The following is a 24,858-nucleotide window of genomic DNA, read 5'->3' as shown; positions in this document are numbered from 1 at the left end:
CAGGTTCCCGTGGCTCCCAGGAGTCCCGGCCTGCTCAGCCTTACCCCTGGGTTTACAGCTCTGACCGTGTGCCGGGCACCGGCTCAGCCCCTCTCTGCTCCTTTCACGTCATCCCCACAAGTGCCCTCCGAGCAGGCCCCATTCCTGTGCTGTTCTGTAGAGCCAAGGCCTGACGCATCAGGAGTGAGGGGAGTGACCTGAGTCCCCAGGCTGAATCCGGGCCCCACTTTAGCCTGGGCGGTCTTCGGCAAGCCGAGCGCCGCCTGGCCCCGTGGACCTGAGGCCTTTCCTGCCCTTGCAGGCTTCGCTGTGGGCTGGGGGCCCATCCCGTGGCTCCTCATGTCTGAGATCTTCCCTCTGCATGTCAAGGGCGTGGCCACCGGCGTCTGCGTCCTCACCAACTGGTTCATGGCCTTTCTGGTGACCAAAGAGTTCAGCAGTCTCATGGTGAGTGCAGGCCCTGACGGGCTCCCCCTGCCACAGCCGGCAGAAAAGTGCTTTTCAGGATTACTCTTGTGACAGACTCGGGGTTGGCGGCCTTGCCTGCAGGCTGAAGCCCCACCAGCCTGCGACCCCATCCTAGTTGGGGGTGCAGGGAAGCAGACGGGCTGGGGCAGGCAAGGAACCCAGGCTGTCTGGGGACGACTGGGGAGCCTCCCGGCTGTCGAGGTGGAAGGACAGCAGGACTGACCTCCCCCCTGGACTTTGGGGACTTTGGGAAGCAAGGCTGCGTGAGAACCTCCACCTTTGGAGTCAGCAGGCCTGGCCCGTCCCCACCTTGGCCACTTCCCGCTGTGTGACCTTGGGTGTGCTGCTTCCCTTTCTCTGATCCAGCTTCCTTGGCTCAAAGCGGAGAAGGGGGACAGTGCCTCCCTCTTAGAGCTGATGGGAGCATCAGTTCGGTTCTGCATTTTGCCACCAGCTGGCAGATGGGCTGATGCACACATGGTCCCGGCCTCAAGGCCTCCGGTCCAATGCGGGCAGCGCTCTGGTGCAGACAGTCAAGCCGTCTGTTCAGTCGTTCTCCCCCCGCTCCCCCCAGGGCTCCTGGTACCTGCCACGTCCAGGCCTGTTTAGGGCGCCAGAGCAGCAGTGAATGAGATGGACAGGGACCCGTTTCTGACAAGGGCTGGCACGACAGTGGCCAGTGGTGGGACGATGAACCACCAGCAGGCTGGGCTGGGGCAAGAGGAGGCCGGTCATGATTGGCATGAATGCTTGGGGCTGGCCGGGACCCCGCAGGGCCTGCACTGCTCCAGGGAGCTCATCAGGAAGACCAGAGCAAAGCCCTGGAGGGGATGTGACTTCCAGGAGCTTGGAGGGGACTGACAGTCAAGGAGGGGATGGCGGCAAGGGACCTAAGAGTGATCTGGCCATCACTGAGAGGCCAAGAAAAAGGCTTCAAGGAGGGAGGGGCGGGGTGGCCAGGTGCCCAAGGCAGAGGAGCTGGAAGCGGGCGGCCTTTGCTTCTGGCAGCTGGGATCACACAGGGGCTGGGTGGGGAGGGTGCACCGCCTGTGACCCCGGGCCACTGCTGCCTCTCCCCTCTGCTCATGGGCCCTGAGTATCCCCATGTGTGCACACGGCCCCATCACCACCCACTGAGAGCTCACCCGTTTCCTCCAGCACCAAGGAGAGAGACTCCTAAGGCGGCAGGGACCACAGAGGGCAGGGCCAGACCAAGTGGAGAGGGAAGTCTCTAGGCCCTGGAGTTGGACCCTGGGGATGGGAGGCCAGCTGTCACTTGATGGTGGGCCTCTGACCTGGGGGCAGTCACTTTGTCACAGTGAGCTCAGTGTCCCCACCGCACACCATCCACATGCTTGGACAGTGCTCAGCTGGGCTTCTGGACAGCCCACCAGGCCCTCCTCCACATCCCTGAGCCTGGGTGTGGCGGGGTGGGGCCTCGGCTCCTGGGCCCAGGAGGGCTCCTGACCCAGGAGGGCTCCCGCGGCATTTCACGCCTCGCCCCTGTCTTCGCAGGAGGTGCTCAGGCCCTACGGTGCTTTCTGGCTGGCCTCTGCCTTCTGCATCTTCGGTGTCCTTTTCACTCTGGCCTGTGTCCCTGAGACCAAAGGGAAGACTTTGGAGCAAATCACAGCCCATTTTGAGGGGCGATGACAGCTTCTTCCTGTGAGTGACTGCCCCTCCTTGCTGGACCAGCTTTCAGCCTTGGAGGGGATGGAGCCTACCTGTGACTCCAAACCGAGCCTCAGCTGGGATCCTGGAACCCCTGGCTGTCCCCAGGGAGTCAGGAGCCAGGACGGCAGCCTCTCGGAGCCTTGTCCTCTGGGGTCCCTCCCTCCTGCCCAGTGAAGCGTGGGGACAAGGTTCCCAGCTGCTGGGTCCAGTTTCTACTGCTGCCCTGTGATTCGGGAGGAGGAACATCTCGAAGACGCTTCGCTGTCCTGTGGTCAGTCCTCCACACGCCGGCTCCATCATGACACGAACGTGACAGCGGAGGAGGGGGGGCTCTTGGTTCCTGGTTTTCGGAGACGCTTTGGCGACTGGGTGATAGCCTGTGGTTTCTCCTCTCATGTGGATGCAGTATCAGAGAGGAACTTTGCCAAATAAATATTTGACTCAGAAAATCAGGTCATGAGCTCTTTGTGTGGGCTGCAGTCAAGAAGGGCATTTTCTTGCCCCTGCCATAAAAGCAGGCCTCCCACGAACTGAGTCTTGCCAAAAACATCTGCAGATCAGCTTCCTCGTGGTCAGCCAGGCTTGCCTTTGGCACTTGGAGGTCATTTCTGACTCCTTCCTCGGGTTCAGCCCCCTGAACCATTAGTCAGCAAATTTGATTGAGTTCCTCCTGCAGAAAAATATTCCTCTCTTCATATTAACTTTATGGAGCCAGAAGTCTTTTTCAAATTACTTATATTGTCTGTTGTATAATACACTTTTATTATAGGAAAATTAGAAAACACTGATTTCTTTAATATAATTATTTTTATAGCAGTTAACCATCTGCTAGGCACTATTCTATATTAACTACTTTATTCAGATAAATAAAAAAAATTCACACCTGCACCTTTCCAAACAGAACCACTGTTTAGAATTTGGTTCTATCTTTAAAGATCTCTCCCCCGACATACGCTCTTTCCAGAATCACTACACACAAGGGGTCTTTTTGTTCCAGAACCTGTTTTATTCCCTTTATTCAGGTTGTGCAGCCCCCATCATGTGCCCATCTTGACACATTAAGTTTAAATGAGACCAAATGAGACTGGAGAGAAGGGCAATGGAAGCATGGAGTGGTCCAGGGCAGAGCAGTGGAGAGAGCTGAACAAGTCACTTAACCTCCCTTAACCTCAGTTTATCCATCTGTAAAATGGGCACAATGATGCTACCTCCCTTGTGGGATTGTTACGAGGATGAAAGGAGATGATCATGTAAAGCACTTAGATGCGAGGATGGCACTGAAAAAGTGCTCAAATCAGTTTCGTGTGGTGGTGGTGAGACCGTGCGGGTGAGGGTAGGAGGCTGTGGTGGAGATGAGAAGAAAAGCGGCATATGAGGCTCAAAGGATGCTTCATAGGAGAATATTTGAAGTCTTTGTAAATTTTTCTCTTTATTTTTTACCCTATTCCCTCAGCAACCTCTGATTGCTACAAGCACCTACTTATAGTACCAAGGACTATGGACACACGCACTCTTCAGAGGTCCCCTTACATTCCTTGAGGCCTTCCCATGACAGCACGAGATGCTTCAGGGACTAAGGCAGCCCCAGCTGACAGTCCTGTATCTGCCACAGGAACCTAGTCCAGGACCATCCGGCACACGTCCATGGAGAAGTGGGGCAGGATGAAATGTCCCCAGAGGACAGGTGCAGAAGAAGCTGTGCTTTACCTAGCCTGGGATAGAAAAGTGTGCTGCCAACCAACATCCATCCCATCACCCACTAGCACCCCCAGAACAATTTTCAGGAGGATCCTGGCTTTTAAGAACCTAAGGCAAGAAATTCCCTAACGCCATGCAGTGGACACAGCAGAATCGACATCACTGCCAATAAAGGTCCATGTAGTCAAAGCTATGATGTGAGAGTTGGACTATAAGGAAAGCTGAATGCCGAAGAACTGATGCTTTCGAACTGTGGTGTTGGAAAAGACTCTTGAGAGTCCTTTGGACTGCAAGGAGATCCAACCAGTCCATCCTAAAGGAAATGAATCCTGAATGTTCATTGGAAGGACTGATGTTGAAGCTGAAACTCCAATCCTGTGGCCACCTGATGTGAAGAGCTGACTCATTTGAAAAGACTCTGATGCTGGGGAAAAGTGAAGGCGAGAGGAGAAGGGGACAACAGAGGATGAGATGGTTGAATGGCATCACCGACTCTATGGACATGAGTGAGTAAACTCCGGGAGTTGGTGATGGTCAGGGAGCCTTGGCATGCTGCAGTCCATGGGGTTGCAAAGAGTCAGACACGACTGAGCAATGACTGATGATTTTTCCAGTAGTCATGAATGGATGTGAGAGTTTGATCATTAAGAAAGCTGAGCGCCAAAGAACTGATGCTTTCAAAGTGTGATGTTGGAGAAGACTCTTGAGAGTCCCTTGAGCAGCAAGGAGACCAAACCAGTTAGTCCTAAAGGAAATCAATCCTGAGTATTCATTAGGACTGATGCTGAAGCTGAAGACCTAATACTGTGGCTGGCTACCTGATGTGAAGAGCGGACTCACTGGAAAAGACCCTGATGCTGGGACAGATTTGAGGGCAGGAGAAGGGGGGCAACAGGATGAGATGGCTCGATGGCATCACCGACTCAATGGACTTGACCTTGAGCCAACTCCGGGAGATAGTGAAGAACAGGGAAGCCTGGAGTCCTGCAGTCCATGGGATCCCAAAGAGTCAGGCAGGACTGAGCGACTAAACAGAGACCTGAAGCACTCTGCTACCTCCCAGTGGCCACAGGTGGGTTTGCAAGACTAAGGCAGGAAACCCTCTGCTACCCCCCAGTGGCTATTAGGGGTTTAGCACCTACTTAGCCTCTGGCATGGGCAGAACACATCAGCTAGAAGAGTCCACTAGCCCAGAAATGCAGGCAGCCTCTGGAAGCTGGAAAAAGCAATGAAAGAGACTCTCTGCCTAGAGTTTCCAGAAGGAACATAACTTGATTTTATCCCAGGGAGATCCATCTCAGCCTTCTGATCTCCAAAGTTGTAAGCCTAAAAATCACACAAGCCTAAGGTTCAGTTCAGTTTACTTGCTCAGTAGTGTCTGGCTCTTTGCGACCCCATGGACTGGTCACATGGATCACAGCCTTGTCTAACTCAAAGAAACTATGAGCCATTGCGTGTAGGGCCATCCAAGATGGACGGGTCATGGAGGAGAGTTCTAACAAAACGGTCCACTGGAGAAGGGAACGGCAAACCACTTCAGTATTCTTAAGAATGACATCAACACTAGGAAAAGCCAAAAAGATATGACACTGAAAGCCTGAGGTAGAGAAGGGCTTATCTCAAAGAGATATGTGGGTGTCAGTTGTCTCATGGAGTGAATCCCAGTAAGTTCATAGAAGACCCCACAAAGTTAGTATTGGGAAAGACACTACCACCGGTGATTAAGAGGGACAGAGACAAAACGGAAAGAGGTTCAGGACCCCCAAACTCATTTCTGCTGCCCAAGTAATACATTCTTATCTCCTTAACGTCAAAAAAATGTCTCTAAAACTAAATTGACCATTACAAAATTGCTTGATTAGTGAAGATCAACAGGCTTGTGGGAAATTTTCATCAATACTCTGAGGAAGCCCACTTTGAAATATCCCCTTTGGCAGCACAGAAGCCTCCAAGGGCCTATTCAGGAAACTCCTCCCTCCATAATTCTGGTCGAACTCTATTAAGTGTGCTCCTGCCCCTGAAATTACTGAAAGACGTTCCCTCCTGCTGATGGATACTTTGAGTGTTCCAAGCCAACCTGTGACTGCCCTGTTCACACTGAGGGGGCCCTCACTTCCTTTAATCCCCCGCCCCCAAACTCTACGTAGGGCTCACGAAGACCAGTGAAGGTGGCTGGGGTTGGGCCCTGAGCTGAAGGACTAGCGAGAGGACCTCGCTGAGCCGCAGTCCTGGGCACTTCAAATCATTGAGGAGAAACAAGGCGCTCAGCGACGAAGCGAATCAGCGCCTGCGCTAAAAACACCGCTCCCGGAGCCTTAGCGGCCAAGTTGCTTCCTTATCCAAGACGACCGAATCATTCGATTCGGTGGCTGGACCTCTGCATGGCACGTACAACAAAGCGTGATGGGAAACACATTCTGGGAGCAGGAACAGCCGGAAGCCTAGCTAGGAAATACGGTCACGAAGGAAATACGGTCCACGAAGGTGTGTGGGTCACAGCCTTGTACCTAGAGCGAGAAAAAGCCATCGGTTTGCAACAGGGCGCAGCGATTTCTGGGAGTTGGAGTCCCGTGCGCAAGGAGGTATGTGCGCATGTCCGGAAGTGACGCTTTTAAGGCGCGTCCCTCTTTGGCCCAGAGGCGGGTCTGCGACCGCGTTTTCTGAGCTCCAAGCAGTAGCTGTGGCCTGGAGCCTTTTCACGTAGAGGGCAGCGGGCTTTTTCAAGCGGAGTTCCGCTAGAGACCGAGTCGGCGATTGCGTAACGGGCTCCCCAGCCGAGGCCTGGCTGTGGCTGTGGAGACAATGAAAGACCCGCCGGACAGGACGGACCCGGCTCAGCCCCGCAGTCTCAGATCCGGCCGTTGAGGGGAGAGGCCTGAGAGAAGAGCCCAAAGCGGGGCTGGGCCCGCAGTGAAGCGACGCCGACCCTCAGAGAACTGCTGGGAGGTGGTGGTGCGAGTTGGGACCCAGATGCTGGAGGAAGGAGGTGAGAAGGAGTGTTGGAGCGGTTCGTGGCTTCCAGCCTGCGCGCCAATACTGCTGTGTGACCCGGTTCCGAACTCAGCTGTTATCCTTTCCACAAGTAATTGGGGACGGTCCTTTTTTGAATAATTATGGTGTCAAAAAAATTTGAAGAGCTCAGTCCTGAATCCTCTCTTTGAGTATTCTGTTCCTGACTCTGATTTGTGGACGTACCTATGGCATTAAAAAGTAGAAGTGGGCCCTGGAAAGGAAAATGGGGGACGTGCTCAGGGCCTCCTCTATTGCTTCTGATCTTCCAGCCCTCTTGAAGCAACCAGGGATACTCAGAATGGGAGCCTGTTGTCTTCCCGTCATACTGAGGGTGGGTTCAACCCAGTTGGATTGTGAAATCTTGGCGAATCCTGGGAATTTAGAATCAGAAGGATAGGATTCCTGTTTAAGCTGGGGGGTACCAGCCAGGTCTCTTGACCTGTGTTTCTTCATTGAGGGAAAGGTAAAATGACGTTAACTACCTCGTTCACCTCTAAGAACTGTAAGCATCAAATCAAATGATGCTTTTGAAAGCACCTTGAGTGCTTTACAGAACAAATGTGTATGTAATAGTAACCACGGAGCACTGCCGTCCTCCGCTAGACCGAGAATTGGTCTGTCACTCACCGAGTGCAGTTTCGCATCCAGCATTTCATGTTGTCTTCCCTCAGAGACCCGGGAACACAAGCAGGATGGTTATCGTCCTCCCATGGTACCAGAGGTGAAAATAAGTACAGTGGATAGGTACAGCTCAGTAAAGTGAAGTCTGTACTAAGACCAGTGTTCAGACTTGTTTACTTTTTTTAGAGTGGTTTCTGAGGACTACACTAAGACTCTTTTTTTTTTTTTTAATTGAGATTATAATTTTCATGCTATAATATTCAATTTGAAAGTATACAGTTCAGTGGCTTTTATTATGTGTACAAAGTTCGGCAACCATCGCCACTATTTAATGCCAGAACATTTTCATCATCTCAAAAAGAAACTGGCACTACTCCACAGTCTCCTTTCCCCCTAGTCCCTGGCCAACTAGTCATCGTTCCGTCTCTATGAGTTTGTCTGTTCTGGACATTTCATGGAAGTAGAATCATACAGTACATGTGTCTGGGTTCTTTCATGTAGTATGTTTCAAGATTCATCATGTTGTAACATGAAGAAATGTACTTCCTTTTTATGGCCAAAAATATTCCATCACATGGATTATACCATGTTTTTGTTATCTTTGCCTCAGGTGATGGACATCTGAGTGGTTTCCAGTTTGTGCTATTATGAATAATGCTATAAACATGCATGCAAACCTTTTCTTTTGGACAGTTTTCATTTTGCTAGTGTTTATATAGGAAGCGACAGTTAGAACTGGACATGGAACAACAGACTGGTTCCAAGTAGGAAAAGGAGTACATCAAGGCTGTATATTGTCACCCTGCTTATTTAACTTATATGCAGAGTACATCATGAGAAACACTGGGCTGGAAGAAGCACAAGCTGGAATCAAGATTGCTGGGAGAAATCTCAATAACCTCAGATATGCAGATGACACCACCCTTATGGCAGAAAGTGAAGAGGAACTAAAAAGCCTCTTGATGAAAGTGAGAGAGGAGAGTGAAAAAGTTGGCTTAAAGCTCAACATTCAGAAAACGAAGATCATGGCATCTGGTCCCATCACTGCATGGGAAATAGATGGGAAACAGTGGAAACAGTGTCAGACTTTATTTTGGGGGGCTCCAAATCACTGCAGATGGTGATTGCAGCCATGAAATTAAAAGACGCCTACTCCTTGGAAGGAAAGTTATGACCAACCTAGATAGCATATTCAAAAGCAGAGACATTACTTTGCCAACAAAGGTCCATCTAGTCAAGGCTATGGTTTTTCCAGTGGTCATGTATGGATGTGAGAGTTGGACTGTGAAGAAAGCTGAGTGCCGAACAATTGATGCTTTTGAACTGTGGTGTTGGAGAAGACTCTTGAGAGTCCCTTGGACTGCAAGGAGATCCAACCTAAAGGAGATCAGTCCTGGGCGTTCTTAGGAGGGACTGATGCTAAAGCTGAAACTCCAATACTTTGACCACCTCATGCGAAGAACTGACTCATTGGAAAAGACTCTGATGCTGGGAGGGATTGGGGGCAGGAGGAGAAACAGACGACAGAGGATGAGATGGCTGGATGGCATCACCAACTCAATGGACATGAGTTTGGGTGAACTCCGGGAGTTGGTGATCGACAGGGATGCCTGCAATTCATGGAGTCGCAAAGAGTCGGACACAACTGAGCAACTGAAGTGAACTGAACTGCGGGTTTATGCCTAAAGGAGGAATTACTGTGTAGCTATGGTAACTCTGTTTAACTTTCTGAGGAACTAAAAAGCCTGTTGATGAAAGTGAAAGTGGAGAGTGAAAAAGTTGGCTTAAAGCTCAACATTCAGAAAACTAAGATCATTTCCAGTGGCAGTGTATGTGAATTTCAGTTTCTGTACGTCCTCACCAGGCTTTCTTGGCGGCTCAGTGGTAAAGAATCCCCTGCCAATGCCAGAGACACGGATTTGAGCCTTAGTTCAGAAGATCCCCTGGAGAAGAAAATAGCAACCCACTGCTGGGAAATCCCACAGACAGAGGAGCCTGGCAGGCTACAGTCTCAGAGTTAGACACAACTTAGTGACTGAGCACATAGGCATTCACACATCCTCATCAGTACTTTATTTTAATACGTCTTTTTTATTTTAGCCATCTTAGTGGATGTGAAGTGGTATCTTACAGTGGTTTGATATGTATTTCTCCAGTGACTAAAGATGTTGAGCATCTTTTCATATACTTACTAGCTTTTTGTATCTTATTTAAATATCTACTCAAATCCATTGCTCATTTTTAAGTTGGGTTATTTGTCCTTCTTTGTTGAGTTTTTAATATAGAGAATTCTGTATGTATTTTGGATATTAGACCCTTAGAAGTTGTATGATTTGCAGGTCTTTTCACTTTGATAGTGTCCTTTAAAGCACAAAGTTTTTGATTTTTATGAACTCCCACTCAGTTTTTTTCCCTTGTACTTTTGATATCATGCCTAATAAACCTATTGCCTAATCAGAGGTTATGAAGATTTATATTTTCTTTTAAAAGTTTTAGCTTTTACATTTAAGTCTGATCCATTTGGGATTCATTTTTATGGATGGTGTGAGGTAGGAGTCCAGCTTCATTCTTTTGCTTGTAGATATCCAGGTGTCCCCCCTCTATTTTGTTGAAGAGAAATTTAATTTCTTCACTCTTGTTGAAAATAAGTTGTCCATAAATGTATGGATTTATTTCTGGACTCTCAGTTCTTCTTCACTGATCTGTCTATCCATTACCAGTACCACCCTACTTTAATTACTGTTGCTTTGTGGAAAGTTTTGATATCGTGAATATGAGTCTTCCACCTTTTGTTCTTTTTCCAGATTGATTGTTCTATGTCCCATGCATTTCCATATGAATTTTAGGAGCACCTCCTAAATTTTTATTGAACAAAACAGCTGGGATTTTGATAGGACTGCCTTGACTCCAAATTAATTTAGTGAATTTTGCAATCTCAGGATTATTGTTTTTCAGTCCATGAACATGGAATGGCTTTTCATTTATTTAGATCTTCTGTAGTTTCTTTTAAAAATATTTTATTTTATTTTATTTATTTATTTTTTTTTTTTTTAAGTTTTTGCTTTCCATTGTCTTCCCAGGTGCCCAGATCCACAGCTGCTTGAACAGAGTTGACATTCAATCAATAGATATTTTGTGTTGAATTCCTTCATCCATTCAATACTTAATTTTTTTTTCAATACTTAATTTTTGACCAGCTTCCAGGCACTGAATTAAGCACCAAAGATAAAAATTTGCCTTGCCTCCAAGAACTCAAGTTCAGTGAGGAAAAAAGATCAAACCCTTGAGTGATTTCAATATAATGTGATATGTACCGTGAAAAGTCATACACAGGCTTCAACTTCAGCCTGGGTGGGACTGGAGAGTGAGAAAAGGCAGATAAAGGCAGTTGAGAAAGGGTTCCAAGAAGAGGTACCTACTGTGTTGAGTCCTAAGAGCCAACGAGGTGGCAGTTTCCCAGTGAGTGATGAGGAAGACAGGCAACAGCATGTACACTGGCCCCAGGGCCATGACCTTTAATTGCAAAAGACCTCTAACTGTAAGGAGTTCAGTGAGTCTCCAGACTGTGTAAGAACGTGGAAGGAGCTGGGACATGAAGAGATTTGGAATGCCAAGGAACCACTGATGGTCTTTATACTTGGAAGCACAACTGCACCTCTAAAGCTATTGTTGAAAGATTGTTGTTGAATCACGCGAAGACACCGGGATTCTTGGCCCCCGGAGGAGAAGAATTCAATCCGGGGCCAGAGACGAGGCTTGATCGCTCAGAGCTTTTGTGTAATCAAAGTTTTATTAAAGTATAAAGGAGATAGAGAAAGCTTCTGACATAGGCATCAGAAGGGGGCAGAAAGAGTACCCTTAAAAATATTGTATAGTTTTCACAACTGACAGAGGATTAATTTCCAAAATATACAAGCAGCTAATATAACTCAATACCAGAAAAACAAACAACCCAATCAAAAAGTGGGAAAAAGACCTAAACAGAGATTTCTCCAAAGAAGACATACAAATGGCTAACAAACACATGAAAAGATGCTCAACATCGCTCATTATTAGAGAAATGAAAATCAAACCTACAACGAGATATCACCTCACACCGGTCAGAATGGCTATCATCAAAGTCTACAAATAATAAATGCTGGAAATTGTGGGGGGGAAAGGGAACCCTCTTGCACTGTTTGTGGGAATGTAAACTGATACAGCCACTATGGAAGACGGTATGGAGATTCCTTAAAAAATTAGGAATAAAACCACCATATGACCCAGCAATCCCACTCCTAGGTGTACACCCTGAGGAAAAAAAATGGAAAAAAACACATACATCCCATTGTTCATTGCCACACGGTTTACAGTAGCTAGAACATGGAAGCAACCTAGATGTCCATCGACAGATGAATGGATAAAGAAGTTGTGTTACTTATACACAGTGGAATATTACTCAGCTATAATAAGGAATGCATTTGAGTTGGTTCTAATGAGATGGATGAACCTCGAACCTATTATACAGAATGAAGTACGTCAGAAAGAGAAAGATAAACATTGTATTCTAAATGCATATTTACGGAATCTAGAAAAATTATACTGAAGAATATATTTACAGAGCAACAGTGGAGAAAGACATAGAGAATAGACCTATGGCATGGGGAGAGGGGGAGATATATGGAGAGAGAGTAACATAAAACTTACATGACCATCTGTAAAATAGCTATTTTTAAAAATACTTTGCTGTGTGGCTTAGGAAACTCATATAGGGGGCTGTGTATCAACCTAGAGGGGTGGGATGGGAGGGAGACAAAGGGAAGTTCAAAAGCGAGGGGATATATGTATGCTTATGGCTGATTCTTTTGCGGTTTGACAGAAAACAACAAAATTCTGTAAAGCGGTTATCCTTCAATAAATAATTTTAAAAAATTATTTAAAGAATCAGACAAAAGATTTAAAAAAAAATTTGGTAGTTTTCAGTGTAATGTCTTGCACTTCTTATATTCAGTTTATTCCTAGGTGTTTTGTTCTTTTAATGCTCTTTTAAGTTTCATTTCTAGATTGTTTATTGCTAGTTATAGAAATATAGTTGGAGAACTATTTATTCAATTCTTTGCCCATTTTTAATTGAGTCGTCTGTTTATTGTTTGTTCACATTGTATCCTGCAAGCTTGCTGAACTTGTTTAGCTACGCTAGTTTTTCCTGTTGATTCTTAGGATTTTCTGTATACAAAATCATGCTATTCACAAATAGAGTTTAAGTTTTCCTTTCCAATCTGGATGCCTTTGATTTGTTTGTTTGTTTGCTTGATTTTGCCTAAGTGCTCTGGCTAGAAATTCCAGTGTAACACTGACTAGAACTGACAAGAGGTGACATCTTTGTCTTGTTCCTGATCTTAGAGGAAAAGCATCAGTCTTTAGCTCTGGGCTTTTTGGAAATGGCTCTTATCAAGTTGAAGTCCCCTTCTGTTCCTGGTTTATTGGCGGTGTTTTATAGCAAACGGTATCAGATTCTCTTAAATAGCCTCTTGGCGTTTACTGAGGTGATCGTATGGGATCCCCTCCTCCCACCTTTGTATTAATATAGTATATTATAGATTGCTTTTCCTGTGCTGAAGCAACCTTGCATTCCTGGGGTGAATCCCACCTGGTCACTACCTCTTCTTTTGATTAAGCAAATGTCTTTAATTTGCAGAGCCACTTTCTCCAAAGAACTTAATTGATAATAGTTGTAAGCTGTATATTTACACTCCAGGCATTGTGTCAGCTGCTCTGTCTGCGTTTGCATCTTCACAGGAACTTAACAAGGGATCACATAGCGAAGTTGCTGGGAAGTGGTGGATCTGGAATGCTTGCGAGTCTTTACGCTTTAATGCCTCTCTGTGTCTGAGTGGATTGATGGAACTTCTGAGCTGGAAAAGGAAATGCGAAAATTTATACCCCATTGCAGTTCTGCAAATTCAGCCCCACTGAGCCCTGGGACCTATAATATCATCTGAACACGCTCTTCAGAGTGAGAATGTGAGGCTTTCTAGTTTGGTGAGCTGTGAACTTTTTTGCCTCATTGGTTTCTTTCTCTTCCTCCAGAACCACCTTCTCCAGACCCTGCCCTTCTTCAAGAGGAAGACACAGAGGAGGAAGGAATGGCAGCTGGTCTCCTCACAGCAGGGCCCCAAGTAAGTTGGAAATTTACTCCAAGAAGCAATCTTTAAAAAAAAAAAAACAAAACTAAGGGTGCTTTTGGTTTTTGATTACAAAAGGCACTCATGTTCTTTGTAGAAATCCTGGAAAATGTAGACAACATACTACCCACCCCCCAAGTCACCCTTACTCCTACAAAGAAATAACACTTAACATTTTGATTTGTGTCCTTTTAGATACTTTTGTTGTTGTTGTTTTCCCAGAGACGATTTGTCCTGCTTATTAATATTTCCCCCATTTCGTTAAGAGTATTTTACAGAATTATTTCCAATAAACTCCATTTCATAGTCCTTCTGTGAAGGTAAGAACTATCTTCTCCCTTTCTTTTTCTTGACTAGGAATTGGTCTGTCTTCATTTTTAGAAAGTCTGCTCTTGGATTTCCTCATCAATTCCAATCTTTATTAAAAAAAAAATTTTAGTAGTTTTATTTTTTTGCTTCTGCTTTCCTTAGATTTATTTTAAAATTAATATTTTTAACCTCTTGAGTTGAATCCATAATTTATTTTCTTCCTTTTTTGTTCAGATATATTGAATGTTTTTGGCTGTAATCTTAATTTTTTTAGATGTGCCAAAATTGTGGCTTTGGTTTCTTGTCTGCACATGTGGCTGGTCTGTGCCCCATGGAGGATAAAGTTTGTGTCCCTTCTCCACACAAAACATGCAGGTATAGTGTAATTGCAGGGTGTAGGACTTTACAACTCTATAAGCTCAACCTTATTAACTTACTCATTTATTCCATACCTTTATTTTTTGGTTTATTTTGTATTAACTCTGTCAGCAACTGAGCTATTTAACATCTCCCACGGCTGTCATATTTTAAATTTCTCCTTGTATTTCCTACAGTTTTTCCCTTATGAATTATATATTTGTTATTTGGTTCATAAGCCTTATATCTTCATAGTGGATTTTACTCTCTTGATATCTATAAAAAGACCCCCCCATGTTTTTAAATATTTCATTATTTTTAAAAATGACCCTCCGTCCCATTTAAAGCATTTCTCAGTGTGAAGATGTATTGGAAGGACAGGTAAAATTAGAAATCAGAAGATTAGTTAAGATTTGGGAAATGCTACTGGCTTAAAACAAGGCAGTGGTAGGGGGGTGGACAGAAATGTGTGAATTCTCATGCTATTGGGGAGGAAGAATGAACATGCAGTTGACTTGTGGGGAACTGCAGGGAACGGGAAGATAACATCCAGGTGTCTGACATGGCCAGCAAGGTACACGAAGGTACCATTTCCTAAGCTGGTAACAGATGAAGATGTCCTTGCCTCCATGCCTGTGCTCGCGATGCCTCCCCTGCCTTGGATAGCCTTTTCTTTCTCCATCTGAGGAACCTGCTCCTTCAAGTCCAACTTGGTGGTTGCCTTCTCTCTCTGTGGTCTTCGCTGAGTGTCCTACCCCTGCCCTCCAACTAGGATTCCTCTTCCATTATCCTAGTAACTAGAATATCCCTCTCTTTCACACATTGTTACAGGTGGTTGCAAACATGCCTGGCTCTCCTGCTTACTGTAAGATGTCTGAGTTCATGGGAATATTTATTAAATGTTCCACAAACATTCATCATTCACGTTCTTTGCTGATTTGCAGCTGATTCCTTGCCACATAAAGTCACACATTCTAATTTTGTTTTCTCTATGTTGGTACTTTTAATTCCCGAGCACCTGTTAGTTTCTGCCCAATTACTGCTCATAATATACATATATTTCTTTCTATTTATATATAAAGTCTACAAGAATAATACACATTGAAGACAGAGAGACTGTTATTTATTTTCATGCATCAGTGTCCAGTATAGCATTAAGCATATAGGAAGTGATCAGTGGCGCTTTTCTGGAACTACCCCAAGTCCTTTCAGAGACCTTTAATAGGTTCACTAACCACCACACCCAGAGCCGCCAGCCTCCCTCCCTCCTCACATTCTAAGGGCTCTGGGCAAGAAGGACACTGTGCTTGTTCTTTCAGGGATCCACACCTTTCAGCAATGTGACTGTAGATTTTACCCAGGGGGGATGGAGGCAGTTGGCCCCTGCTCCGAGGGACAGGTTCGAGGAAGGGATGCCAGAAAATTCCAGAAACCTGGTCTTACTGGGTAAGGAAACCATTCAAAATTCAGAATTTGTTCAGTTCTGAAAATCTGTGGTACTTCCCAGTCTTGAGTGAGCCTGGGTGGCTCTGATGCACCAGAGGGACAGTGTTTTTTCCTCCCCGTTCACTAATGAAAGGTCTCTGCATTCTGGGTTGGGAAAGAGGCAGTTTCATTTTGTTCCCCCTCGAGGCTGTACCTCCATATTTTCTTCCTTCCCAGGAGGGGTCCTCCATAGTCAGTAAGTTCCCACCTTCCTAAGTAACTTGTTTTATGGGCTTGCTTAGCTCTCTGACTTGACCCCTCCTTGAGGCTATTTCTTTATCTCTTTTCTGAAATGCTGTACCAAGACCAGCACCATCATGTGTGTTATTTACTGCTGTGTCCTCTAGTGCCCAGCACCAAGCCAGTGCTTAGTATATTTATTGAGTGAATGAAATGAATGACCTGTTTCATCTCCCCTAGTTCTGGGTAGCTATTTATACTTAGGGCAGATCTCTAAAGTCCACTTCTTTTCCCCTTTAAATAGGACTTCCAGTGTCCCAACCTGGTATGAACTCCCAGTTGGAACAAAGGGAAGGTTCATGGATGCTCGAGAGAGACGGCCTAAGGAACGCCTGTCCAGGTGAGTGAGCAAGGCAGAGTCTCAGGAGCAAAAGCCCCTTTGAAAAAATTTGAAAATTTTAACAACGGGGGAGGTAAGTATTGCTATCTCACTTTTGTAGATGAGGAAAATAAAGCTGAGAGAGGCTGACTCACTGGTTCAGAGCCTCCCAGCTAGAAAGTGGCCAGGCTGGGTTTGAAGCAACACCAATCAGACTCCAAAGGCCTCTGTTCCATACCATCGCCTCAGTCTCCCCAAGCTGGGAGGTATTTGGAAGCACAGGTGGTATTGCTGGCCCCCAGGAAATGAGAGTCATCTTCGCTGGCCCAGCACATTCCCTGCTTCAGGTTCACCTCACTGAGGATCTCAGGTGCCCACCTTTACCCATCCTTCAGCTGTGACACCTGCTGCTGCTCCCCTGTCTGACTGATTCTTTATTGAATTCTGCACCCCATCTTCACAGCCATGCTGGAATTTTCTAAAGAGCTGACACTAAGAAACTCAGGAAAAACAAAAGCACAGGAAACCATGGTTTCTATGTATGTTTATGTCTTACTGCTCATCTAAGGCTGCTCACTCCACCCTCACCTTCGTATTTCAGCCCTTGCAGGTGAATGACCTCCGGCAGGGCCTGTGGTCAGGCCCAGCCGTGGCAGGGCAGCTACTTTTGATATTTTGAAACTCAAAGCATCAGAGGTACGAATGAACTTAACAGCTTTAAGGTGACAAAATTTAAAATTTTTCTAAAAATTCAGCCTAATGCTTTTATATTTGATTATGGTTGCTATAAGTCAATGAAAACAAAACAAAGCCTCTGGCTTATTTTCCACAGGGTTTATCTGCACTCTCTTCTTCCCATTTTAGCCTCTCTCTAAGCAGCCTGTCACATGTCACCTCAGTCCTTGTAACTGCAGGCACCATTCACACTTGCTGAAATACTTCCCTTCACAGGGAGCCTGACTCCCCTGCTGCTTCCTTCCCCCTCGCCACACGCCTTCCCAGCTCACCATCCTTTTTAGGCAGGACCTTTTCCCCTGAGTCCTGAGACCCTGTATAGAACTTCAGAGATGGAATGCAGGGTTTTATGGCAGTAACTGCATTTTCCTGGGAAAGGGCTTCTTCAGTCTCAGAGGGGTTCTGAAGAAGATTCAGATCACCAAGTTACGAGAAACAAAAGTTGGGAAAAGGTGTTACCATGAAAAATCTGTGCCTTAAGGTATTAGAGTAGAGTACTAGTGTGGAAACAACTTTGGATATGGACCCATGAAAGGTACTCCAGGAGCTGGCTTGCTGCATATCAAGTACATGGATTCAGAGTAAATCACTAAATTGTGGTCATCTGTTTCTATATCTCAAAAATGTGGATAACAAAACCTGTCTTACTTGACACACTAATACATATGAAAAAGCTGTTGACAGTGTAGGACTGTATTAATTCTGTGATAAGTGAAGTGATCGGAGGAGTTTTAAATCCGGCTGTTAGAGTAACTAAAACACTGCCCCTGGGGGTGTTCCACCTCTGCTCTGAGGCCCCACAGAGCACCTGGGCATCGCCGAGCCTCATAGGCGGGTTCAGGGTTCCCTGTTATTCCATCCCAGCCTTCCACAGTAACAGACAGACCCAGGGCTTGGATGTGCCTTTGCCTCACTCCTTGGTCCATGCCTGGGGTTGTTTTATTAATAGCAATTGGAGGTGCAACAGAGGAGAAGATTGAGTCCCTGCTTATATACTAGCGAGGAACATAAATAAAATGAGTAAACAAAGTAACTGGTAGAATGTTGAATAGTGGTGAGTACTGTAAGAATGGGAATACTAGTGAAGGCTATTCTAGATTAGATGAATAGGAAAGACCACTTTGAGGAGGTGACATTGGAGCTGAGATCTGAAGGAAGAGAATGAGCCAGCTGTTTGAGTTTCTGGATAAGGAACATCCTGGGCCACACTGTGTGTTGAAGCTTTGAGTGGAAATGAGTTTTAACTTGTGTTAGGATCAGCAGACCCTAGTAAACAAAAGAGAGTGCTGGGCAGAGCAGCAGATCATATAAGACTCAGATGCCATGGAGGACGTTCAGGTTTTATCCAAGGAGAAAGATAGGAAGCCACTGAAGGTGTTGAGCACAAAAAGGATAATGTTTGATTTGTGTTTGAGAAGATAACCTGTGGAGACTAGGCTTTCAGGGTTAAAGACCAGAAGCAGGGAGATCAGTTAGGATATAGAGGATGGTGGTGGGTCAGGACTCAGGGCATACTTGGTGTTACAGCCAACAGGACTCACTAGGGATTGGATATGAGAGACAAGGCATTAACAGTGACCCTGGTCTGAGCAGTTGGGTGAATGGAAAGGCTGACTAAGTCACTGACTAGAAAGGGAAAATCACTTCTATCTTTGGGTATATTTGGTTTGATATATTATTAGACTGTCTTATACAGGAGCCGGCACTCAGGGAAGAGGTGAGCTGAGGCAAGACAGTTCATGAACATCACATGGTCTTTTTTATTTGGTCTCTGTGGCCAGGCATGCCATATCTTAGTTCCCCAACCAGGGATCAAACCTGTGCCCCCTGCAATGGAAACACAGTTCTAACCTGTTAGTCCTAACCTAACCTTAATTGCTCCTTTCTCCTACTGTTTCTTTTATTACAATTTTCTTCTTTCCATCTTTCACTCAGATAAGATAGTCAGTTTTTGAGAGCTGTCAGAGTCATCTAAGGCCTAATACCAAGTGACATAGAGATACCCTCAACCCGAAACAGGGACTTCTGTGCTCTTGGTAGACTGGTCTTCAAATGCACATACAACTTACAGGGAAAACTGCTTAATGGGAAACATATTTACAAGACAGAGGTTCAAGATAATAACAAGCAGTCATAGAATACTTGCTGTTTCTTAGGTGTGTTCTGGGTCATTTGTGTTTTAGCTCATTTAGTTCTCATAATTCTGTAAGAGAGCTACATTCACAGATAATAAATCCAGGGTATAGTAATTTGCCCAAAGTCGTATCAATAGTAGGAGGTAGGGCCAAGATTTGAACCCAGGCAGCCTGGGTCGAGGTTCTCTATAGAAATTCAAATACAGGGCACCTGAAACTAACCTGTTTTCTTAAATAAGGTAGAAACAGGAAGAACCATTTCAGGAAAATTGACCCTTGAGAAAAGAAGCTCCATTGCCCTCCCTAAAACTCCACTCCCCTTAGCTATAAGCCTCTTTGGAGACAGACAGAGATGTCTGGTACCAGAGGGTTCAATTAGTTTTAACACTTGCCAAATATTATATGTTAACTCACACTTTGAAGTTTTCTCTTAAAATGAATGTGGTCCCAAACAACCCAAAGACAACACAGCTTACCTTCACATTATATAGTTTGCCAGGGTTTTTTCAATAAATACCTTTCTACAAAAGGAATTATAGTGCACAGATTACACACATGACTTAACTGCTAAATAGTGGCTCTTGATTGGCTATACTATAGTCATTCCTTGTTATTGAACATTTAGGTGTTTGCTTTTCGTTTGACAAATAATGCAGTGTTGAGAACAAATGATGTCAGTGCAGCTCTGCGTAATTTCTCATTCGTTCCTCAGGATAGATTCTTACAAGTGGAATTCTGATGTCAGCATTTTAGACTCTGGACAGGTGCAGCCAGATTGCTGTCCAGAAAGCTCGTCCCTGTTTATGCAGCCGCACAGTATGTGACATCCCACCTGCTACACCCTTACCAGCACTCTAGGATTAACCATTTTTTTTTGAAATCTTGCTGATTTGATAAGGTGAAAACATTCATCCTGCTGGCATCAGTCATAAGCTTTTTAAAGTGAATTATCCAAACCTGGTAAAGTAGGTTGCCCAAAACCATACTGAGAACTGTGAGAGTAAGAAGACAGCTCAGGACAACCCCAGGACTTAGCAAAAGCACAGGAGAGGTGTGTGTCTGGGGCAGGCTCAGGATCCACTGCTGTTGTTTAGGAAAGGGAGCAGAGGGTGCTCATGTCTCTGAAAAGTTTTCTGGTCACACAGTTTAGAACAGAAGCATCCTGGGGCTTCCCTGCTGACTTATGTGGTAGAGAATCTGCCTGGAAAACAGGCAGCCCAAGTTCAATCCCTGGGTCGGGAAGATTCCTTGGAGAAGGGAATGGCAACCCACTCCAGTATTCTTGGCTGGAGAATCCCATGGACAGAGGAGCCTGGCGGGCTACAGTCCATGGGGTCACAAAGAGTCGGACTGAGCAACTAACACTTATATACACATCCTGGGTGAAGGGGGTGAAGCATGGAACCAGTCCGCAAACAGGCTTAGCCCAGCTCCTTCAGCCTTCATATTGCAGTATCTTCTACTGCCAAAAGAATTTTTAAAATTACTTTTCTAAATTTTCTTCAGATTGGAAGATTATATCTGAATCACCACCTGAGCAAGACATTTCTGAAGAACCATTCCAAGATCCAAGTGTAGAGATGCCTTCTGGGGTATCAGAGCACAGAAACAGTGAACTGGGGCAGAGCCTCCATATGAGACCAGTCCTTTCTCCACAACAGAGAGTTCCTACAGAAGTGAGATCCCATAAATGTGACACACACGCAGAGAGCTGTGGGAATAATGCAGGTACAGTGAAACTTCACAGAGTGAAGCCGTACACGTGTAACGAATGTGGCAAGGCCTTCAGTTATTGTTCTTCCCTTTCTCAGCATCAGAAGAGCCATACTGGGGAGAAGCCATACGAGTGCAATGAATGCGGGAAGGCCTTCAGCCAGAGTTCATCTCTTATTCAGCACCAGAGGATTCACACCGGAGAGAAACCTTATAAATGCAGTGAATGTGGGAGAGCCTTCAGCCAGAACGCAAACCTCACAAAACACCAGCGAACTCATACTGGAGAAAAGCCCTACAAATGTACCGAGTGTGAGAAAGCCTTCAGTGACTGTTCAGCCCTTGTTCAGCACCAAAGAATCCACACTGGAGAGAAGCCTTATGAGTGTAGCGACTGTGGGAAGGCATTCCGCCACAGTGCAAATCTTACCAACCACCAGCGGACTCACACAGGGGAGAAGCCCTACCAGTGCAGAGAGTGTGGGAAGGCCTTCAGCTACTGTGCGGCGTTTATTCAGCACCAGAGAATCCATACGGGGGAAAAACCCTACAAGTGTAACGCATGTGGGAAGGCTTTCAGCCAGAGTGCAAACCTCACAAACCACCAGAGGACTCACACTGGAGAGAAACCCTACAAGTGTAGCGAGTGCGGGAAAGCATTCAGCCAAAGTACAAACCTTATAATCCACCAAAAGACTCACACTGGAGAGAAACCTTATAAATGTAATGACTGCGGGAAATTCTTCAGTGAGAGCTCCGCCCTTATTCGGCATCATATAATTCACACAGGAGAAAAGCCCTACGAGTGCAATGAGTGTGGGAAGGCATTTAACCAGAGCTCATCCCTTAGTCAGCATCAGCGAATTCACACTGGTGTGAAACCCTATGAATGTAGAGTGTGTGGGAAGGCCTTCAGGTGTAGTTCAGCTTTCATTAGACATCAGAGACTCCATGCTGGAGAGTAACTGGGAACATAACGGAAGTGGATGGGGACCTGACCGGTAATTCGAAGGCATCTGGGGACATCTGATGTAGAGGCTTAGCCCAGAGCCACATGCAAAAGCACCTTGTAATAGTCACTGTTTTATACCTTGCATGTGGTGCTCCTTTATCAACACTTGGTAAGCACAGACTGCCCAGCTCCAATTACACTGTTTTCAAGATTTACCTTTAACTTAGAAACCTTGGTTTATACAGCATGAGTGAAGGACTTGGTTTGTACTTAAAAGGCCAGGTATCTTGCAATGGTCTGTCGTAGTCATCTCTGCTTGAATGAACCAAGAACAGTGGCTGGGAATAAGTACTCCCTGTAACAGGGCCACTAAGGTATCAGTGGGGGAGTGGAGTCATGTGAGGATGAGGATCCCAGGGCCAATTGTTGCTAGAATGGGGATGGAAGACTCCCTGATGCACACAGCCTGCACTTCCTGAGCTGTTCAAGGGAACTGACAAGTGTTTAGTTACTACTGTCAAAGCCAGGTTGAGGGTGCACCTTCAGCAAGGTGCCTACCTTTAAATGGAGTCCCTGTGGGAGGGACGGCTTCCCTGGTGGCTCAGCTGGTAAAGAAGCTCCTTACAATGCAGGTTCCATCCCTGGGTTGGGAAGATTCCCCTGAAGGAACGGCTACCCAGGACACAAAATAAAAGTTATCTTCTTCCACCTGGAGATAAACCTAAGGCTATTAACTGTAATATATATTGTAATATGTATAGTTAACAATAGTCATTTACTGACTTTCACTTTAGAGGGATGGCTAACAAGACGGGCCATCTGATGGCAGCCATGCTGTCCTGGGTCATTTTTCTTTTTCCCGTCTTCCTGACAGCCCAGTTATCTTGGATCAAGCTCTTGAGCCTGTTGGCCTGCTTCTTTCTCCTTTGTGCCAGCAGTGTAGATCCTAGCTGCTATAAATGGCTTCCCTGGTGTTCTTGATAGGGATGCTTGATTCCTTAGTGGTCTACTAAGATGGTTATCACCCAAGGCCTCCAGCTTTGATTCCTTGGTAACTTTGCCCCATGTCTTGGAACCTTTCCTCACTTGAGATCTCAGTCCTTTCCAGTAAAGGAAGTTTTCCACAACTGCTTGGAAACCTAAGCTTCCCTGGTGGCTCAGACAGTTAAGTATCTGCCTGCAATGCGGGAGACCCAGCTTCAAACCCTGGGTCAGGAAGATCCCCTGGGGAAGGAAATGGCAACCCACTCCAGTATTCTTATATGGGGAAATCCTATGGACAGAGGAGCCTGGCAGGCCACATATAGTACATGGGGCTGCAAAGCATCTGAGTGCACACACAAAACACAAAAATGGGAGAGGAAAGCAAACAGAAATGAAGATCGTAGGGCTGCCATTCCTAACCCCTTTTAGTTAAGTACCCAGAAAGAAACCCCTTCCAGGTTGCTATTTCAAACTTTTGTCTCAGAACTTAGTGTTTGATGTTCATTTGTTGCATATCAAATCAAGTGAGGAGCTCTAGATAGAAAATCAAAGAGAACTAAGGGAAAGACAAAGGAGAGGCTTGAGAGAAAAGTCTGTTACTAGTTTAAAGTAAACCCTGAGGGTTTAAACCAGGAACTGCTAACTACATTAGTAGACTTAAACCTCACTTTTACATCAACTTGAGACCAATCAAGGACCATAAACATCAGGTTCTTTGGTTGTCCCATCAGTAATTCTGAGCCCCAGCTGTGTGCTGGGATGGACGGCAAAGCCTTGGGCCTGCAACCCACCAACTGAGTAAACTGGTTTGGGAAGAGCTCCTTCTACACATATTTTCTGTTATGTTCAACTCCCAAGTTTTCTTTCTGCCCAACAGTATTTTCTTGAGGACAGAATTCTGTTGTCAACAGGCTGCTGCTTCATCTGTCACGTTGGCCCCAGTGACCACAAAGGCTAGGCTCCCCCCCAAGGAAAAAGCTACATCAGAAAGTCCACTGGTTGTCAAATGATCCTTTATTTTCCTTTTTCCTTTGCAGTTCTTAACTCTGTGGGGAAAAAAAAGAAACCTCTCAGTAACAGGACAAAAAACTTTATCCGCACTATTGAGCATTTCTAGAACTTTCTACAGTATCTCAAAGGATACATTAGCTCCACCCCCAGTCTTCACCTTAATTTTAACCATATCAGTGCAGAAGTAACTTACAGCGGGGCACTCCACTGCGCCACTGTTGATATCATCAATGATGTCATGAGGGTGGCGGCCATCAACATTGCAGCCCACAGACTGGGCGGTCCCCAGGATCTCTTTAATGGTTCCTGTCATTAAGAAAAGGTGGAATCAGAGGGGAAGTCAGTCCCTCGCTATTCTCAGATACCAGAGGGGATAAAGGTGAGGAGAGGAACAAGGAATAACTATTTTATGGATTACAGGAATAATTATTACTGCTCCCCTAATCCAAAACTCAGCACTCAGTATTATTTAAAAACTCCAAGTGCAAAATTGGCCACAGATCCCATGATACCCAGACTCAAACCAAAAGACACTCCAATTCTAGGTCTTACAGAGTAAAAAAATCCCCTTCTAATTGGGAAAAAGCCACCAAACGAATACATCTCAAGTTACAACTAAAGTGGCCCCAAACTGTTCTGCTCTTACCAGAAAGTTCTCTAGCTAGAGACCGATGCCGCATCTGCCGGGCAATGTTGACGATCTCATCAAAAGTAATGTTTCCACTGTGCTTAACTGCAGAAAAGAAAAAAGACCAAAAGCTTTGTTACCACCTGAGGCCAGGGCAGACCACAGTCCATCTTCCCTCATCCATTTCTAGCCTGTTCCCATGCTTTCGGCACAGAGTCATCCACATGAAGAACAACCCTGTTTCCTAAGCTGGGGTTATTTTTAGCTCACCACTGGATTGCACCAGCCAACAGAAAACTGGTCAGGTGCAGTGGCGGGTGGGTAGACACAAAAACAAGTTTTTGTAACCTTAC

The 24,858-nt window shown here is 45.6% G+C and overlaps 3 protein-coding genes across 5 annotated transcripts in view; 2 read left to right on the top strand and 1 right to left on the bottom strand.

The window, feature by feature from the left end:
* The window catches only part of SLC2A8 (solute carrier family 2 (facilitated glucose transporter), member 8), a 9,254-nt gene extending 6,663 nt beyond the window's left edge, over positions 1-2,591 (top strand). Inside the window, exons 9-10 of the mRNA XM_010856970.1 lie at positions 294-447; positions 1,984-2,591. Coding sequence (XP_010855272.1) covers positions 294-447; positions 1,984-2,121 — 292 coding nt within the window. The 3' untranslated portion in view covers positions 2,122-2,591. The remainder of the gene's footprint in view (positions 1-293; positions 448-1,983) is intronic.
* Positions 2,592-6,472: 3,881 nt separating this feature from the next.
* On the top strand, positions 6,473-23,089 carry ZNF79 (zinc finger protein 79). 2 transcript variants are annotated; one of them, XM_010856920.1, is made up of 5 exons: positions 6,473-6,826; positions 13,543-13,631; positions 15,623-15,749; positions 16,273-16,368; positions 20,724-23,089. In XM_010856920.1, exons 1-5 carry the CDS (start codon positions 6,811-6,813, stop codon positions 21,893-21,895), a joined length of 1,500 nt encoding a protein of 499 aa, XP_010855222.1. In that variant the 5' UTR covers positions 6,473-6,810; the 3' UTR covers positions 21,896-23,089. The 2 variants fall into 2 exon arrangements, with proteins under 2 accessions (XP_010855222.1, XP_010855223.1); XM_010856921.1 differs by lacking the exon at positions 15,623-15,749 and having other exon boundaries at positions 6,484-6,826.
* Positions 23,090-23,862: 773 nt separating this feature from the next.
* RPL12 (ribosomal protein L12) overlaps positions 23,863-24,858 on the bottom strand; it is a 4,195-nt gene continuing 3,199 nt past the window's right edge. Inside the window, exons 5-7 of one of the 2 annotated variants that reach the window (XM_010856919.1) lie at positions 24,524-24,610; positions 24,071-24,183; positions 23,863-23,912 (exon numbers count right to left, since the gene is read on the bottom strand). In XM_010856919.1, the coding sequence (XP_010855221.1) occupies positions 23,907-23,912; positions 24,071-24,183; positions 24,524-24,610 (206 nt within the window). In that variant the 3' untranslated portion in view covers positions 23,863-23,906. Of the gene's footprint in view, positions 24,184-24,523; positions 24,611-24,858 lie in introns of both variants that reach the window. The other variant, XM_010856918.1, reaches the window with a different exon arrangement.

The sequence above is a fragment of the Bison bison genome, unplaced genomic scaffold (assembly GCF_000754665.1).
Source record: "Bison bison bison isolate TAMUID 2011002044 unplaced genomic scaffold, Bison_UMD1.0 scf7180017864375, whole genome shotgun sequence".
In the NCBI taxonomy this organism is placed as follows: domain Eukaryota; kingdom Metazoa; phylum Chordata; class Mammalia; order Artiodactyla; family Bovidae; genus Bison; species Bison bison.
Note: the sequence above shows the minus strand (reverse complement) of the source record. Positions and strands in the feature narration are given on the sequence as shown.

Bases quoted from the DNA above. Each gene is read 5' to 3' on its own strand.
- ZNF79 (XM_010856920.1), top strand. The intron at 15,750-16,272 runs GTAAGGAAACCA...CCCTTTAAATAG, and splicing joins CAGAAACCTGGTCTTACTGG to GACTTCCAGTGTCCCAACCT. The intron at 16,369-20,723 runs GTGAGTGAGCAA...AATTTTCTTCAG, and splicing joins CCTAAGGAACGCCTGTCCAG to ATTGGAAGATTATATCTGAA.